This window comes from Giraffa tippelskirchi, chromosome 12 (assembly GCF_054371585.1).
Source record: "Giraffa tippelskirchi isolate mGirTip1 chromosome 12, T2T-mGirTip1v1.2.pri, whole genome shotgun sequence".
Taxonomy (NCBI): domain Eukaryota; kingdom Metazoa; phylum Chordata; class Mammalia; order Artiodactyla; family Giraffidae; genus Giraffa; species Giraffa tippelskirchi.
In genome coordinates, this window is record NC_137286.1 from 106,621,215 (window position 1) to 106,639,414 (window position 18,200).

Here is an 18,200-nt window from a genome sequence, read left to right on the forward strand (position 1 = left end):
CTTTTTGCCTTTTCATGCTGTTCATGGGGTTCTCGAGGCAAGAATATTGAAGTGGTATAATAATAAGTGGTATAAAAAGAAAATTAGAAGTTAAAAAAATACTCAGATAAAAATATTCACTTGTAAAGGATTGCAGACAACTTCGATAAAATATTTGGACATGCACATTCTTTCATCTGACCCATAAAGCTTGTTTATCTGAGTTCAAGCACATTTAATAATTCACATCCAGTTATACTGAATATAATAACTGCCAATAACCATGACCTCATTAAGAATACCTATATAACTATGGGGCTTCTCAGGTGGTGCTAGTGGTAAAGAACCTGCCAGCCAATGCAGGAGACATAAGAGATGTGGGTTCAATCCCTGGGTCGGCACGATCCCCTAAAGGAGGGCATGGCAACCCATTCCAGTATTTTTGCCTGGAGAACCCCATGGACAGAGGAGCCTGGTGGGCTACAGTCCGTAGGGTCACAAAGAGTTGGACACAACTGAAGCCAGTTACGCACAAACTCACACATCTAACTATATGTGTTTGTGTGTATATATATATATATATATAATTGTATATAATAACTACATAACTGTTGTTAAGGGAAATTTCCTTAGTATTAATGAATATTTAAGTTCAAAAATAAGATTTTCCTTTACATGAATCTCTCACTTTTAAGTTGGTAGAGTGCCCTAGATTTAAGGTAACAAATCTGTGTTCAGTGTGAAAGGAGATTGTTGATTAACACAGGAGAGTGGGGCAGAGAGAAAAAAGTGGAAAAATACTAATAAATGTTCAGACAACATTTATGGATGGAAACTAGTTAAAGGCAAACTGAGGCGCCTCTGATCCCTGCCCCCGTGGTCCAGGCTGAGCTTGGAGCAAAGCGGGCTGGGGTGAAAGGGTCTCTTCAGAAAGCCCTTGCTGGAGCCGCACGCACCATGCACCCAAGATGCTCAGGCTTCACCAAGGCCCTGCTCTCAAAAGACAGCTTGTGCAGCATGTGTGTAAAGTAAATTCCCTTCACCGTGACTTTCCCTTTCTGCTTGCATAAGAGCTTGCTTATAAAAAGCCTTATTCCCTAGTAGAACATGTCGATTTTTTCTACTTGCATGACTCCGTAATTAAGTCAGTTTCATAATAACAGACAGGAATTTAGTTTTCTAGCTCCAAAGTAGGATCAGTGAAGGCTGGAACATGGCTTGGAAAAAAACCTATAATTTTTTATCCAATCCAAAATAGACACTCATTCTCTCATCCAAAATCACTCACACACACACACACACACACACACACACACACACACACACCCAAGTATGCTCAAATAACCAAAACTCCTTTAGCATATTGTACAAGGATATTTAATGACCTGAAACAGTGAAATTAAGTGCTTTCTATTGTCAGCATAAATATTTTCATTGCTCTGTGTCAGTTGTGTTCAGGGTTTAATAGTAACATTTGCTCATTCTTTCATTCATTCGTTCAAGTGTAGGAGAGTCTTGAGAAATAAGGCATTCCTGGACGATGGAGCAGGATGTGTAACCAGCACTAAGATGGTAACCAGTAGCTGCTGGTCACTATTTAAAATGAAGATTAAATCAAATATAAAGTTTAGTTCCTTAGTCTCGTTGGCTGCATTCAGCAGGTGTGTAGTGGAGACACACATGCAGAACTTTTCCATCATCACAGGAGGACCTGCCCATAGACTCTGTACCTGTACAGGATGCAGAGATCATTAAACTCACCTGACGTACCACCAGGAACAACCGGAATAAACTATAGATGTTTGTAAGCCCAGAACATGGCCTAAAGAATCATCAGTGACTTGGTCAGTAAATTCTGCTAAATATCTATAAAAATATAATACAGAATGTTGAGAAATGAATTACTGTTGTATTGACACGTGCTCTTCAAAATTCTCCCTGTGAAGAACAGATATCACTTCACAGAAACATCATTAGTCATTACATTCATTTGGTTCATGTTTTGGATGAGTTTGTTTAATTCCAGGGGGAAGTGGGAGCTATTTGGGGGAAGATGTTTTTTGTGTTGTGTGTTTTTTTTTTAAGCCGTGCAGCTTGTGGGATCTTAGTTCCCTGACCAGAGATTGAACCTAGGACAGGACAGTGGGAGCTCTGAGTCCTAACCACTGGACCACCAGGTAATCCCCAGGCTTTTGGCTCTTTGAGGTGGCTTGTACATAGAATTATTGAACTGAGCCAAAAGGCAAGAGGAATCTCTCTTTTTTATTGCAAATGTGTCTCTATCCAGTAATGCCTTTGGAACGGAGATCAAAGGACTTTCTCTAAAACCCAGTAAAGTCAAGGGTCACTCAGGGTGAGGGTCCTAATTGATTGAGCCCCTTATCTACAGCTTTCTGAGGCTCCTGCCACCCCCAGAATCCTGAGCCCAGACAAAGATAAAATCCTTAAATGACATCTTCTCTGAGTAAACTCAGAAATCATTTGGAAACAAGTCATAGTGATTATAATGGTTATGAAATCCTACCTTTCTGACAAGGAGTTACAATCTCTCTGGGCAGAGCTACATTCAAACACATGAATTTCCCTAGACAATATTTTACTCCTCACAGCCTCTGTCACATATGATTGTACAGGCTGGGCACTGCACAAGGAGGGGATACATCGCATATTGGGTATCATAGATTTGGTGCTTATCAGTTCAGTCAGTTCAGTTCAGTCGCTCAGTTGTGTCCGACACTTTGCGTCCCCATGAACCGCAGCACACCAGGCCTCCCTGTCCATCACCAACTCCCGGAGTTTACCCAAAGTCATATCCATTGAGTCGGTGATGCCATCCAACCATCTCATCCTCTGTCATCCCCTTCTCCTCCCGCCCCCAATCTTTCCCAGCATCAGGTCTTTTCAAAAGAGTCAGCTCTTCGCATCAGGTGGCCAAAGTATTGGAGTTTCAGCTTCAACATCAGTCCTTCCAATGAACATCCAGGACTGATCTGCTTTAGGATGGACTGGTTGGATCTCCTTGCAGTCCAAGGGACTCTCAAGAGTCTTCTCCAACACCACAGCTCAAAAGCATCAATTCTTCAGTGCTCAGCTTTCTTTATAGTCCAACTCTCACATCCATACATGACTACTGGAAAAACCATAGCCTTCACTAGATGGACCTTTGTTGGCAAAGTAACGTCTCTGCTTTTTAACATGCTGTCTAGGTTGGTCATACCTTTTCTTCCAAGGAGACAGTGTCTTTTAATTTCATGGCTGCAGTCACCATCTGCAGTGATTTTGGAGCCCCCAAAATAAAGTCAGCCATTGTTTCCACTGTTTCCCCATCTATTTGCCATGAAGTGATGGGACTGGATGCCATGATCTTAGTTTTCTGAATGTTAAGCTTTAAGCCAACTTTTTCACTCTCCTCTTTCACTTTCATCAAGAGGCTCTTTAGTTCTTCTTCACTTTCTGCCATAAGGGTGGTGTCATCTGCATATCTGAGGTTATTGATATTTCTCCCGGCAATCTTGATTCCAGCTTGTGCTTCATCCAGCCCAGCGTTTCTTATGATGTACTCTGTATATAAGTTAAATAAGCAGGAAATATAATAAAAATGATTTCCCTTTCCCAGAAGATGGCAATAAAGTATCTTGTTCTAAAAAATCAATATAGTATGACAATTTTAAGCAGATGGGAATATAGTGTCCTGAGGAGGAAGTGCCTTTTTCTCACTTACACAAAGGTGTGAAATGGCTCATTACTTGCTCTAGGTCCTGTATAAAGTCAGCCCTCTATTATTGGTGAAGATGAACGAATGCAGCTTAACAGGTGGAGAAAAGGAAAAAGAATTATCTAGGGTGTATTTTGAAATTCTAGCTTCTAAAACGCCGACTCCTTGTTAAAATAACAGTTTCAATATATTACACGTGCTATATAGTATGGATAATATAGCATAGTTTAAGCTTTCCTAGGCCTCATGGGACCATGGGTATAAATGTGATTTATGGAAATAGAGAGGAATCTTTAATTTTGAGGTACTTTTTTTGCTAGGATCTTGCAATTCCTTTGGATGTTCCTGAAGACTGTTCCTGAGGTTATAAATTCAGAGTTGAAATTCAGATTTCAAATCTTTTGAGAAACATTGTTCAATCTTAGGATAAATATAAAACTCAGGGCAGCTTAACTGAAAAGAAAAGTTCTGATCCAAGATTCTCAGTATCTCCCTCAGCCTCTGGGAGTCCCGGGCGCTTGGTCGGGGTGAGGGTAGAATGACTTCCCAGCTCTGCAAGGAGGCTCCGAGGGCCATGAACAGACCTGCCATGGAGAACTGTGTGGACATACAGCCGACACTGGCCGTGTTTTAAAAGGCATTACATCAATGAATACAGTAACCACCTTCAGAGGGAGCTCTTATCGTGCCCATTCTACTGGGGAAGAAAGTAAGTTTTGGACTTCCCTGGTGGTCCAGTGGTCTGAACATAGGACTTCATGTTCTCACTGCCAAGGGCACAGGTTCAATCCCTGGTCAGGGAAGCAATATCCCACAAGCCACATAGTGTGGCAAAAAAAGAAAAAGAAATTAAGTTTTGAGGAATGAATTAACTGGTCCAGATCACACAGTATGGAATGGAGAATCTGAGACGGAAGCCCTTGGAGGCCAACTCTGGAGCCCTCATCGCTGACCATGGTACCACTGAGCCTTTCTGATGCTAACCTGTAACTGTGGTCTTCATAGCAAGATGTTATGTTGGGAATTACAGTCAGTACTCTAAGACATCAGACACCAGATTTGTAAAGGTGAATTGCTAACTAACCCTAATCCTCACCACAGATCACTTTTTCCAGAGTAAGCTGTTAGCAGAGTTTAGAAATTTGGTTCCCTAACTAGCCTTGAGGTAAAGGATGGGAGCTGGACTTAAAGGAGGTGGAGGAGGGATGGTGGAGGTGGGGGTGAGAAGCCATCCGTGCTCTTCTACCCGCCACGAGGACTGTGGGTGGACAGAGGGAAAAGTGTACAAAAAGAGACCATTCAAGAGAACTGAGGGTTGAGAGATAGAGGATGAGTATTGGACTCCTTTTGAACTGTGGTGTTGGACAAGACTCTTGAGAGTCCCTTGGACTGCAACGAGATCCAACCAGTCCATCCTAAAGGAAATCAGTCCTGAATATTCATTGGAAGGACTAATGTTGAAGCTGAAACTCCAATACTTTGGCCACCTGATGTGAAGAGCTGACTCATCTGAAAAGATCCTGATGCTGGGAAAGATTGAGGGCAGGAGGAGAAGGGGACGACAGAGGATGAGATTGTTGGATGGCACCACCAACTCTATGGACATGAGTTTGAGTTAACTCCAGGAGTTGGTGATGGACAGGGAGGCCTGGTGTGCTGCAGTTCCATGAGGTCGCAAAGAGCTGGACACGACTGAGTGACTGAACTGAACTGAACTGATGTTGACTCCTGCTGGGGAATCTAAGGAGCCAGGAAAAAGTCACGGATTGAATAGAAGACCGGAGATAGCTGTTACGTTGGAGTCCAATGTGGCCCAAATGGGGGAGACAGGGTGCTCCATGGCTGCGGAGCAGGAGGACCCCCTAGGAGCCGTGGGGCTCCTTCCACCCCCCAGGCCCATCTGCCCTCCCTGTATTACAGAAGGCAAGTGAGGCCAAACAATTCCACATGGCTGGAGTTGGTAGCAGACAAGGTTCATTATGGGGCAAAGCAAGGAGAAGGTGGTGGAGATGGGGGCCAACTGAGCCTGCATGTCACAACCAGAGAGTCTGTGCCCCGCAACAAAGATCACGCATGACGCAACTAAGACCTGACACAGCCAAATAAATAAATACATATTAAAAAGAAAAAAGAGTATGTGCTTAGTAAGGAGAAAAAGAGGTATGGTTCTTAACCTTAAGTTTACAATTTAATTGAAGACTAAACATTAAGCTGACCCTAACACAGTGGCTCTTATGATAGAAACTTGAGTGAATGAATGACTCAGTGGACCAAAAGGTGCTTGCAGGAAGTTCAGATGCTTTAGGAAAAGGGCAGTCACCCATCACGAGGTTGAGTAGTCACAGCTTCAGAGAGGAAGTGGGGCTTGGCTATTTAAAAGAAGACAAATTTTCGGGTAATTTGTGGTGAAGGCAGCACAGGAGCTGGGGCTTCATTATAAATCCAAATAGCTTTGTGAGGGCTTCCCTGGTGGCTCAGCTGGTAAAGAATCTGCCTGCAATGCAGGAAACGTGGGTTGGATCCCTGGGTGGGGAAGATCCCTTGGAGAAGGAAATGGAAACCCACTCTAGTCTTCTGTATTCTCCATTCCATTGTGGAGAACCCCATGGACAGAGGAGCCTAGTGAGCTGCAGTCCATGGGGTCGCAAAGAGACGGACAGGACTGAGCAACTAAGCCCCCATGCATAGTTATTTCAACATTTAAAGCCTTATCTTGGGGACATCTTTGCTGTGTCACTTTTCTCTTTAGTGAGTTGAGTGCCTTTTCAAATGCTGACCGATACCTTGTGAAACTGCTCTGGCTGTGACATTCCTCTTTCCGTTTGGGCTGAGGAAGACAGAGGAAGGGCCCTGCCGGTCAGGGTCACGCGTTTCCGCTGGAGTGCTGCCTTGACCTGGATGGCTGGCGTGGCCCCGCTCTGGAGCTGCTCGGACAGCGTGGTCACGGGCACGTGCGGCCCGTTCCTCCGCTCTGTTTCCGAAAAGAGCCATGGGCGGCGCGGGGACACCTCCTCCTCCTCCTGGAAGAGAGACCAGCTCGGCCTCTGGAAGGAGGCTCCAGGCCTTCCAGTGTGGTGGACACCCCCTCCCGCCCCGCAGCCCTCCGGTCTGCCGTCCCAGGGTTCCCGTCCCAGGGTTCCCGGGCCTCAGCCTGGAGAAAGGCGGGTCTTCCTCGAAACCGACGACACTGTGAACCCAGCAGTGGGGCTTGAGCTCGTGCGCCCGGACGTGGTGCTAAGTCTTCACACGGGAAGAGAATTCCAGGGGTAAATTTGGGGGTTCCTTTAGCGGTCGCTCCTTGTCCTGGTCTGGAGGTGTCCCCCTCCTTTTGCACGGACTTTGGGGGTTCAGTAGGGAACTGACCAAAACAAAGTGAGTCACTGGAGTCCGAAAGGGTGGCTCTCCCACCGGGCTCCCATCCACGTGACGCTTCCGGCACCTCCTCCGTGCTCGCTCCGGGGAGAGGGAGGAGTGCTCTGCACGCCCGCTGGTCCCAGCCGCTCCCCCAACCCCGCCCAGTCCTGAGCTTCCCGCCCGCCCCGCCTACAGCCCGGCTGTCCCCGCAACCCCGGAGCCCTGCGCGCCCGCGGGGCGTGGAGAGGTGGAGGCTCCGCCCGCGCCCCACCCACGGGCCAGGCCCCGGGGCCCTGTCGCGGCCGCGGGGCGGGCGGAGCCAGTGCCCGGGTGGCGCGCGCCGCAGCTGTCTCCTCGGGCACCGCGCAGGCCATGGCGTCCCCAGGGTTCTCGGCGCCCGGCGGGGTGGCGGTGGTCGGCAGGTGAGGGCTCGAACCCGCGTGCCCGGGAGGGTGGCAGGTGGGCGCGGGCGTCATCGCCCGGGGGGCTGGCAGCGCGGCTCCGATGACCCCAGCGCGCCTGCCCAGGACTGGGCCGGTGCGGGCGACGGCGAGGGGTGCAGCTCCGTTCGGGCCCCGCGGCAGCCCGGTTGCTGCGAGATGCGGTTGCGGGCGGAGTTGGGTGATGCGGGCGGGGCGGGGACGGTGGCAGTGGGCGCTGCGAGCGGACGCAGGGCTGTCGGGCCGCGGGTCCGCACAGGTGTGTTGACTCCTTTCCCGCCCGAGGGATGGGCGCGCAGAGGGGCGGCGGGGCGGCGATCTGGGTCAGGCGGGGCGCGGGCGCGGTGGGAGGGTCTCGCGCTCTCGGGCCTGAGGCTGTCGCTGACGACCCCGCCTGGCCGGGGAGGGGTGGGGACCCACCGCGCGATCCGGATCCAGATCCACGCCTCCTGCATGGCGAAGGCGCCCTATCCCCAGGGCATCCGGGTTCTCCGGGACTTGGGTGTCGGGTTGGCAGCTCAAGTCCCATCCACGGTTTCCTGGTTGGTGCTCCATCCTCTTTTAAAACTCTTGCAGTTTTCATTTTTTAAAGACGGCATCCACGTGCACCTTTCCGTTGGTAAGCTGGCATAGCGAACTACCCACTTGTCGGTACTTGTTGGTCATCAGGCACACCTTCTGGGAGGCTCGGTGTCGGGTTATCCCGCCGAGGGGCTGGCCTGCCTGACCAGTCACAGCGCGTCCTGAAAATAAGTCGTGTCAGGGCCCCTCCTTGAAGCCCCTTCGAGGAAGGGGTCAGGGTGCTTTCTGTCAGCTTCCTTTGCAGGCAGCGGTGGCCTTACCTGTACCCTTGTGCTTTCCAGGCACGAGGGCTACCTGCTGCCTCCTGAAGGGATATAAAATATGGAAGAAAGTGCACTTTGTCCTGGGCGTGATGACCTTGCTTGCCTTGCAGCCCTTGTCACGGTCAAGTGTGTATCAACCACGGGCTGGGACTGGCCTGCTTGCTGGCACCCAACAGTGTTCAGTGGAGTCTAGAGTTGACGGTACAGGGGACCCTTGGACCACTGGCAGGTAGAGGGCACCCACCTGTCCATTCCCACCAGAGAAGCCAGGGTGATTTACCGTCGGTTCCTCTGCATCAGTGGTACCCAACTACAGATTCCAAGTTTTGTAGGATTTACCATTTAAAAAAGCCTGCTTATTGGTGGACCCCAGGGAGTCCAGCTCCTATTGTTCCAGGGTCCACTGTGCCCTTCTCCAGCTCTGATTGTTGTGCAAAGGAGCTGTGCTCTGGGAGTCAGTTTACTTCCAATTCCCCAGGGGAGGCTGACAAGGAATTAAGTTGACTGACTGCAAGAAATTGCAGAAAGTGTCGAGGAACTAAAGATCTTCTTGATGAAAGTGAAAGGACAGTGAAAAAGTTGGCTTAAAACTCAACATTCAAAAAACGAAGATCATGGCATCTGTCCCATCACTTCATGGCAAATAGATGGGAAAACAGTGGAAACAGTGACAGATTTTATTTTTTTGGTCTCCAAAATCACTGCAGATGGTGACTGCAGCCATGAAATTAAAGACGCTTTCTCCTTGGAAGAAAAGCTATGACCAACCTAGACAGCATATTAAAAAGCAGAGACATTACTTTGCCAACAAAGGTCAGTCTAGTCAAGGCTATGGTTTTTCCGGTAGTCGTGTATGGATGTGAGAGTTGGACCATAAAGAAAGGTGAGCACCAAAGAATTGATGCTTTTGAACTGTGGTGTTGGACAAGACTCTTGAGAGTCCCTTATACTGCAAGGAGATCCAACCAGTCCATCCTAAAGGACATCAGTCCTGAATATTCATTGGAAGGACTGATGCTAAAGTTGAAACTCCAATACTTTGGCCACATGATGCAAAGAACTAACTCATTGGAAAAGACCCTGATGCTGGGAGAGATCGGGGGCGGGAGGAGAAGGGGCCGACAGAGGATGAGATGGTTAGATGGCATCACCGACTCGATGGACATGAGTTTGAGTAAACTCCGGGAGTTGGTGATGGACAGAGAGGCCTGGAATGCTGCAGTCCCTAGGGTGGCAAAGAGTCGGACATGACTGAGCGACTGAACTGACTGACTGACCCTCCCACACCTTTACACCTCAGGAAGCAGCCATCTCCACTTCTGGGGTGGCCCTGCTTCCCTTCCCTTCTCCCTCCCTCCTCCCTCTCCCCTCCTGTCCCCTCTGGCCCCTTTCTCTCTCCGGTCTCCCCACCTGTACCTCTTGTCTTTCTCTCAACCCTATAGGTGGTTGGGGAGTGTGAATTAACTGCTAAAACCTGGTTAAGTTTTTGTATTTCATTCTTGGATTTCAACAAACCAATACTGGGGCCTGGGTTCCATCCTTGGGTCAGGGAACCGGATTCTACATACCACAACTAATACCTGGTGCAGTCAAGTACATAAATAAATATATATAAAAAAACAGCATCTCCCTTGTGGGGTTGTTTTCGGATTAATAGAGGTAAGACGTGTACAGTTTTAACATCATCATCTCGAGTGCTGGTGGCGATAGGAAAAACTGAGGAGGTGGGGGAGATGCTGTCTCTTTTCTCCGGGTCTGGGACTCAGCTGGCACTGGTCAGTTGGAGGTCCCTGGCGCGTGGATGCCCTGCCCCTCCCTGTTGCCCCCGGGTCTGGAGGGCACTGCAGTGACGACCTAAGACCTCTTGTGTGGAAGCAACATTTTAAGTGGATACTGCTGTCAAAATGTGGAGTTGTAAGCCATCAGATGTTTCAGTAACAGGATGCTGTGTGCTCTGAGATGCCCCCTGGGCTGGCGCAGAGTGGCTCCACTTTCCAGCTGACCTGCGCCTCTGCCTTCTCTCCCTGCAGCGGGCTCATCGGGCGGAGCTGGGCCATGCTGTTCGCCAGCGCGGGCTTCAGGGTCAAACTGTTCGACATCGAGCCTCGACAGGTGACCGACGCACTGGTCAGCCTCAGGTGAGTCCCCTGTGCGTTCAGAGGCCCTGCAGCCTCAGCCTGTCTGTTTGAGCCCTCGAGGCTGGGGTCCTCCTTCTCCTGTGGGGTCGCGGCCTCGGAGCCGGTGAAGCCAGGCTGAGTGAGACGTGGATCCACCCCACAGCAGGGGCTCAGACTATGAGGACGGACTTCCAGGGATAGAGACATGAGGGGGGCTGGAGGAACCCAGTGTAGACCCTCAACTTGCGGCCTGAGTGAGCCGGTAAACGGTTCTGTGTCTACATGCCCAGGAGCTGCACCAGCTCTCCCCTGTGGGCATGGAGGTCCTGAGGTCCTCAGGTGTGTTCTTACCTGTTGCTCTGCATGGCAGGACCAGAATTAACTGGGATGAGTGTTGTCTGAGGTGTGAGAGTGTGCGGACTTAGCAGATGCTGAGCGTTGAGCCCACAGAGGGTGGAGTTTTAGGGACCACTTCAGGAAGAAAAAGAATAGGAACCAAAGGAAAAAGGCTGAGACAGGGAGGCCAAAGACAGAAGGACAAACTAATTCATGGGTTGCCCCCCTGTGATGCCATCACTGATCACGGCTCTGATCATCTCAGGCCTTGTCAGGTAGTTACTCTCCTGGTTGGGGGCATAGCTATGAGCATTAATTTGAATGTGCATTTTGTGTAACAGAAGATGCTTTATCATTGGCTCTTTGAGAAGACAATATATAGGACATGATGTCAGGCTCTAGGCCTCAAGAAATTACATACCTTAGGCCAACTTTGTTGTGTAGCAGATAAGAACCCAAAACCCAGAGAAGTAAAGTTGCTTCTTACATAGAGTAACAGGTAGCTGGTGACTAGGTGAAACAGCTTTCGAATTTTTGATGCTGGAAACTTCTGAAAGTCCCTTGGACGGCAAGGAGATTAAACTTGTCAATCCTAAAGGAAATCAGTCCTGAATATTCATTGGAAGGACTGATGCTGAAGCTGAAGCTCCAATACCTTGGCCATCTGATGTGAAGAGCCAACTCACTGGAAAGACCCTGATGCTGGGAAAGATTGAAGGCAGGAGGAGAAGGGGACAACAGAGGATGGGATGGTTGGATGGCATCACCAACACAGTGGACGAGAGTTTGATCAAACTCTGGGAGATAGTCAAGGACAGGGAAGCCTGGCGTGCTGCAGTCCATGGGGTCGTGAAGAGTCAGACACAACTGAGTGACTGAACAACAACAGATGAAACATCAATTGGAAGAAACAAAAAGCAAAAAATGAAACAACCACCATAAAGCTAAACACTCCCCAATGCTTTGTTCTCTGCCATTAGGGAAGGAGGGGAAATTGGCACACAGACCTCTGTTTCCAGGCATGTGCCAGTCACCAGGGACACGTGGATGAACAAGACACTTGTCCTACCCATCAGGACAAGTTCAGCCTGGTGATCCTACCGTATGAATTCTCATAGTGACCCCCACAAGGCAAGACCTCATGTGGCCACAAAGCCTAAAATACTACAATGTGGCTCTTTACAAAAGATTCTCAACCCACATGTTTAAAAGTTGAGATTCTGATCTCCACTCCTCATGTGTGGTCTTTCCCAAACCAAGCTGTTCTCTGACGCTAGTGCATGTCCTGCAACTCAGCTCAGCCCTGAGATAGCATCATGTCTGGCAGGCAGGGGTCTCCATCCCACAGGGCTGCCCTGCTCCTCACTTCATACTCCAGCTCAGTCCAGTTGTCATCTGTGCTTCCAACCTACTGGCTCTGGTTCCTACCATCCCTTCTTGGGTTTGCTTTACTGGCTAGAGTGGCTCCCAGACTCAGGAGACCAGTTACTCAGTGGATTATTGGTTTATTACAAATGGAATTAGGGCTACTGCAACCAAGCAACTCAAGCTTGGGACTCGAACCCATGGTCTTTTAACTGAAATCACACACCTGGTATTGAGACTTAAAAAACTCAGGTTCTTTATGTCTCATTGCAGCAAGAATTCAGTGAGAGACAAAGCAATAGGGAAGTGGATTTATTTAGAGAGAAACACACTTCACAGACAGAGTGAGGGCCATCTGAGAAGGCAAGAGCCACCCCAGGGTAGAGGGTTGTTAGCTTTCATGTGCTCAGTCGTGTCCAACTCTGCAACCCCACGGTCTGTAGCCCGCCAGGCTCCTCTGTCTGTGGACTTCTCCAGGCAAGAATACTGGAGCCAGTTGCCATTTCCTTCTCCAGGGGATCTTCCGGACCCAAGGATCCAACTCTGGTCTCCTGCATTGCAGGCAGATTCTTTACTACTGCAACACCTTACTTATTTTATAGGGGTGGGTAATTTCATAGGCTAATGAGTGGGAGGAGTATTCCAGCTCTTTTGGGGAAGGGATGGGGACTGTCACGGTGCCTGGGGGTGTGTCATTTAGCATGCTGATGTGTTAGAGTGACCGCCTGCAATGTGGGAGACCTGGGTTCGATCCCTGGGTTGAGAAGATCCCCTGGAGAAGGGAAAGGCTACCTACTCCAGTATTCTGGCCAGGAGAATTCCATGGACTGTATAGTCTATGGGGTTGCAAAGAGGCAGACCCAACTGAGTGACTCACTTTCACACACTGAGGCTCAAGGTCTAGTGGAAGTCAACTTGCCTGCCATCTTGGACCCTTTGGTTTGGTTCTTATCTGTTTATGTTGTGTCCTCGGGCTGTGTCATTCTTTTAAGGTTGTGCCCTTCCCTCCTGTTTCACTTCCAATCAACAGCAGGATGAAGAAATACATAGGACACATGTGGGGGGTGGGGAGCTTTCCTGCCCTCTGGTGTCCCCCCTCCCTGAATATCCACCTGTTCAACCTGGAGGCTCTCTGAACTCCCTCTGGGTTTTTTGGTGGCTCTGACACTTAGACACTATTGATTAAATCACTGGTGATTGTACTCAGCCTCCAGCTCCTCTCCCTCTCCTGAGGTCAGGGGCAGGACTTCAAGTGCTGGCCCTGAAATTACTGGGTTGGTGACACAAGCAACCAGCCCTGTCCTGAGGTGCTTTCAAAAGTCACCTCATTAACATAACACAAGACACTTTATCGCTCCCCACACAGGATATTCCAAGGAGTTTTAGGAGCTCTGTGTCAGTTCTGTGAACACCAACTACATCTTTCTTATTATATGTCACAACATCACAATAGTAATAGATGCTAAGATGAAAATATTAATATTAACACATTTTGCGGTGGTTTATCCCTATTGCTGTTTAGTCACTAAGTTGTGTCCGACTCTGCGACCCCATGGACTATAGCCCACCAGGCTCCTCTGTCCATGGGATTCTCCAGGCAAGAACACTGGAGTGGGTTGCCACTTCCTTCTTTAGGGGATCTTCCTGAGCCAGGGATCAAACCCACGTCTCCTGCATTACTGCTGAGCCACCAGCTTTATCACTGTAGGGAGAAAGGGTTCTTTCTTTGCTTCTAGGTTCTTTGGGTGATCTGAGAATTAAACTGATGTAAGGCAGATTAATAAGAGAAAAACAAATGTTATTCTATGTGGATGGGAGCCCCATGAAGCAGTGGGGGCCCACAAGGAAGCGAGGGGCTGAGGCTTCTGTAAGGCCTGGTGGGTGGAGGTGGGGGTCAGGATGTGGGGAGGCGGAGGAGGCCTTTCCTGGGAGGGAGAGGAGACCTGTCCTGCTGCGCGGGTGTTTCTCAGGTGAACCATTTTTCTGACCCAGCCCCCCTGACCCCCAAAGTGTAAATGTAGTTGAAGGGAAGTTCAGGAGAAGCTCCTGAACCTGCTGGGTTTTAATTGCCTTTAGGTCAGAATAGTCCTTGTGCCGAGGTGGCATCTTTTGGGGTGAAAAAACCCACTCCCCTTCATTGCTTTGTGTGTTTGGTGATCTCTGAGCTCACGTGCATTGACTCTAATCTGTGGAAACCCTGGGCCTGCACGGGTCCTGGTGAGGTGCAGTGTGAATGGCCCTCAGGGGGTTTTCTCGGCCACCCACTTGTCTGGGGACAGACTGGGGTCTGACATTGTCTCCTTCACGCCTGACCTGGGGTCTCAGGCTCAGGTGCCCCCTGCATGTACCCTCAGGGCAACCCTGCCTTTTGCTGGTTTCAGTTCTTTCATTTTTTCAGTTGATAAATATTTTCTAATGAAACAACTCCTTTTTAATTTCTAGGTTTTCTCTTTTTAAAATTGTTATTCAGTCGTTCAGTAATGTCTGACTGTTTGCGACCCCATGGACTGCAGCATGCCAGGCTTCCCTGTCCTTCACGGTCTCCCGGAGTTTGCCCAGACTCATGTCCACTGAGTCAGTGATGCCATCCAACCATCTCATCCTCTGTTGCCCCCTTCTCCTCCTGCTTCAATCTTTCCCAGCATCAGGGTCTTTTCCAGTGAGTCAGTTCTTCGCAAGATATTGGAGCTTCAGCTTCAGGTGGCCAAAGTATTGGAGCTTCAGCTTCAGCATCAGTCCAGTGAATATTCAGGACTGATTTCCTTTAGGATTGACTGGTTTGATCTCCTTGCTGTACAAGGGACTCTTAAGAGCCTTCTTGAACACCACAGTCCAAAAGCATCAATTCTTTGGTGCTTAGCCTTCTTTGTGGTCCAACTCTCACATCTGTACATGACTACTGGAGAAACCATAGCTTTGATATATGGACATTTGTTGGCAAAGTAACGTCTCTGCTTTTTAATACACTGTCTAGATTTGTCATGGCTTTTCTCCCTAGCTGTAGAGTTCATATAATTTTCACACATGACAAAGTACTCCGAAGCATTTAAAAATGTAAAAATCACCCTTATCTCTCAAGCCACAGGGCAATAGTGGACTCCGGTTTGCTGACTCATGTACTTTTCATTTCCATTATAGTTTCATCTCTTACGTTGTAGATCCAGTTCCACTGCACCTGTAACCAAGAGAAAACTAAGATCCTTAATTGAAAAGTTCTTTGTCCTATCTCTTGGGATATTTATATTGATAGACTTTATTGTTTAAGTGTATCATGAAAGAGTTTGGCCACTTTTTAAAGTCCTTTCAGGCATCAAGTAGAACATTGGGAAATTGTAAATAAGGTTTTCTTTTTCTTAGGCTAGATTAAAGGCTTTCCTATAATATTTTCCTACTACTTTGCTTAATTAAGAGCTAATATTTTAAGTATTATTGGTGGCCAGTTAGATTGAGCTTTTGGGTATCAGCCTAAGATTTTTGAACGAAGGAGCAAACAAACAAACAACACCCCCTCCAAAAATTAGTTAGCAGCCTTATTTAGGAAAAGCAAATGTCCTGAATTATGTGTCTTTCCTCATGAGTGGCTTTCTTTCTAGACCCACTCCTCTGCCCCACCATGTGTAAGCTGACTACACTTTAATATGCAGAACTTGTTATGCTTCTCTGGCAGGAAGCAGGATTTCAGGGTATCTCGTGACACCTCTGCTCAAGTTTTTTCTGGCGAAGCCGCCAGGAGGATTGACTGTGAGTCGTGTCTCCTCGCCCTCCTGATGAGGGGGAGGTACACTCAATTTTAGGTCTTAAGACTTGTGTAAGGCCACCTACATCCCTTTTTTTTTTTTTTAATTAGGGAACTAAAAGATCTCACATGCCACAACTAAGACCCAGCACAGCCAAATAAATAAATATTTAAAAAAAGAAGCAGCAGCAGCATAAACAGTGTATCTTCCCAACTGGATTGAATTGACTGGTGTTTGGGAAGAATGGATACACGTATATGTGTGGCTGAGTCCCTTTGCTGTCCACCTAATCTTTTTCTAACAGAGTGGGAAAACAAGTCTCTTAAAACCTCATGTATTCAAACTCATAACTTGACCTTGGAAAAAAAGGGAACTTGACCTTGGAAAAGCCTATTAGCAGATGCTTCCCTGCTTGGCTTTTGTTCTCCAGCAAATGCTCAATGCTTGGCCTGTGTTAGGGCTCAAGAATTTGAGAGGGTGGTTGTATTTCAAGAAGAAAAACACAGGTCGAGTAAATAAAGTTGAAATGTGGACTCAGAGATCGGGAGTGTTTTGTTTCTCATGACTTGTGTTCAGTTTCATTTCCACGTGGTGATGCACTGGGCTCGCCTCGCGGGACCAGGACCCCAGCCTGGGCCTTGGTGATATCTGAGTGACAGCCCCATGTGGGGGCGGAGGGCCAGCTGCCCGTCTGCCTGGAGCCCTGGCTGAAATCGCCATCTTTGGGTGAACTCTGCTCAGTGTCTCAACTGCCGTCTCTGTTGTGTGGAGATGGTCATTCTGAACTTGAGTCACTGAAAATGGATCTGCTTTTCCATGTGGACATGGATTTAGTAGACCAGCAGAAGTGGTCTCTGAAAACTGGGTGGCTGCCCTGGGCTCTTGTCACCTCAGTAGCTGAACTTCCTAGCCTGACAGCTGGGTCTCTGACTCGGTTAACTCGCCACCCAGATCTGTGCATTTGCTTCAGCATCTTGAACCTGGATTTGATCTGGATTCCTCTGGACTGGTCTGATTTGAAGCTGCCTTTTAGTTGTCCACGTAGCTTTGGTTGGAATAATTGAGGTTAATCGATCATAGAATGGCCTCCCATGGCTCCCATCCAAGTCTGCTACAGTCACTGAAAAATGTATGCAATCTGGGTGTAACTATAAGAAACATGCACAAGACATTCATGGAGAAATTTTTTTAACTTTAATGAGTTAATTTTTATTTTTGGCTGTGCTGGGTCTTCGTTGCAGCGCAGGCTTTTCCCTAGTTGTGGTGAGTGGGGGCTGCTCTCTAGTTGCAGTGTGCAGGCTTCTCATCGTGGTGGCTTCTCTTGTTTCGGGCACTCTAGGTGCACAGGCTCAGTAGTGGTGGTTCCTGGGCTCAAGAGCACAGGCTCAGTAGTTGTGGCGCATGGGCTTAGTTGTCCCATAGCATGTGAGATCTTCCTGGACCAGGGATCCAACCCAAGTCTCCTTCATTGGCAGGCAGATTCTTTATCACTGAGCCACCAGGGAAGCCATCGCCGAAAGATTTTTTTCAGCTGTATGAAGGCCAGTAAAGAAGAAATAAGTTAGCGGGCAGGAGCCTGTCTTCAGGGGTGTAACCAGGAGGGTGCAGGGCAGCGGGTGGCTGGACCCCCCTGGGCTGAGAAGTTCCCAAGTGACCTGCGTGCTGTCGCCAGAAGCTGACTCCAAGGGGCCGTGGGTTCCGTGGGTCGTTGAACCTAACGTATCTGTGTGTTCACGGGTCATGCTGTCCCTTGGCTGTCACTAGGACAGTCCAAATGATTGCTTCACGTCACTTATTGACTCTTCTTCCCAAACAGGAATGGTTTCCCCTTCTCTGATTTGTGAAAGTTGTTATTGTTGTTCAGTCGCTAAGTCAGGTCCGACTCTTCGATCCCATGGACTGCAGCATGCCAGTCTTCCCTGTCTATCACCATCTCCCGAAGCTTGCTCAAACTCATGTCCGTTGAGTTGGTGATGCCATCCAACCATCTCATCCTCTGTCGTCCCCTTCTCTTGCCTTCAATCTTTCCCAGTATCAGGGTCTTTTCCAATGAGTCAGTTCTTCTCATCAGGTGACTAAAGTATTGGAACTTCAGCTTACTGACCAAACTGATCACATGGACCACAGCTTTGTCTAACTGGATGAAACTATGAGACATGCCATGTAGGGCCACCCAAGACAGATGGGTCATAATGGAGAGTTCTGACAAAATGTGGTCCTCTGGAGAAGGGAATGGCAAACCACTTCAGTATTCTTGCCTTGAGAATCCCATGAACAGTATGAAAAAGCAGGTCTGGAGTTCTTGTTTTTAA

The 18,200-nt window shown here is 48.5% G+C and overlaps 1 protein-coding gene and 1 long non-coding RNA gene across 9 annotated transcripts in view; one reads left to right on the forward strand and one right to left on the reverse strand.

The window, feature by feature from the left end:
* Positions 1-1,333: 1,333 nt before the first annotated feature.
* Positions 1,334-7,117, reverse strand: LOC145529209 (uncharacterized). Its single transcript, XR_014071013.1, has 2 exons — positions 5,911-7,117; positions 1,334-3,540 (listed from the first exon to the last, which is right to left on the reverse strand). It is a non-coding gene; the product is annotated as an uncharacterized LOC145529209 (long non-coding RNA).
* Positions 6,535-18,200, forward strand: part of CRYL1 (crystallin lambda 1) — a 53,756-nt gene continuing 42,090 nt past the window's right edge. For 4 of the 8 annotated variants that reach the window (XM_081549063.1, XM_081549067.1, XM_081549068.1 and 1 more), the window contains exons 1-2: positions 7,370-7,470; positions 10,364-10,471. In XM_081549063.1, the coding sequence (XP_081405189.1) occupies positions 7,421-7,470; positions 10,364-10,471 (158 nt within the window). In that variant the 5' untranslated portion in view covers positions 7,370-7,420. Of the gene's footprint in view, positions 6,961-7,369; positions 7,471-10,363; positions 10,472-18,200 lie in introns of those variants that run through there. The other 4 variants (XR_014071011.1, XR_014071012.1, XM_081549060.1 and 1 more) reach the window with 2 other exon arrangements.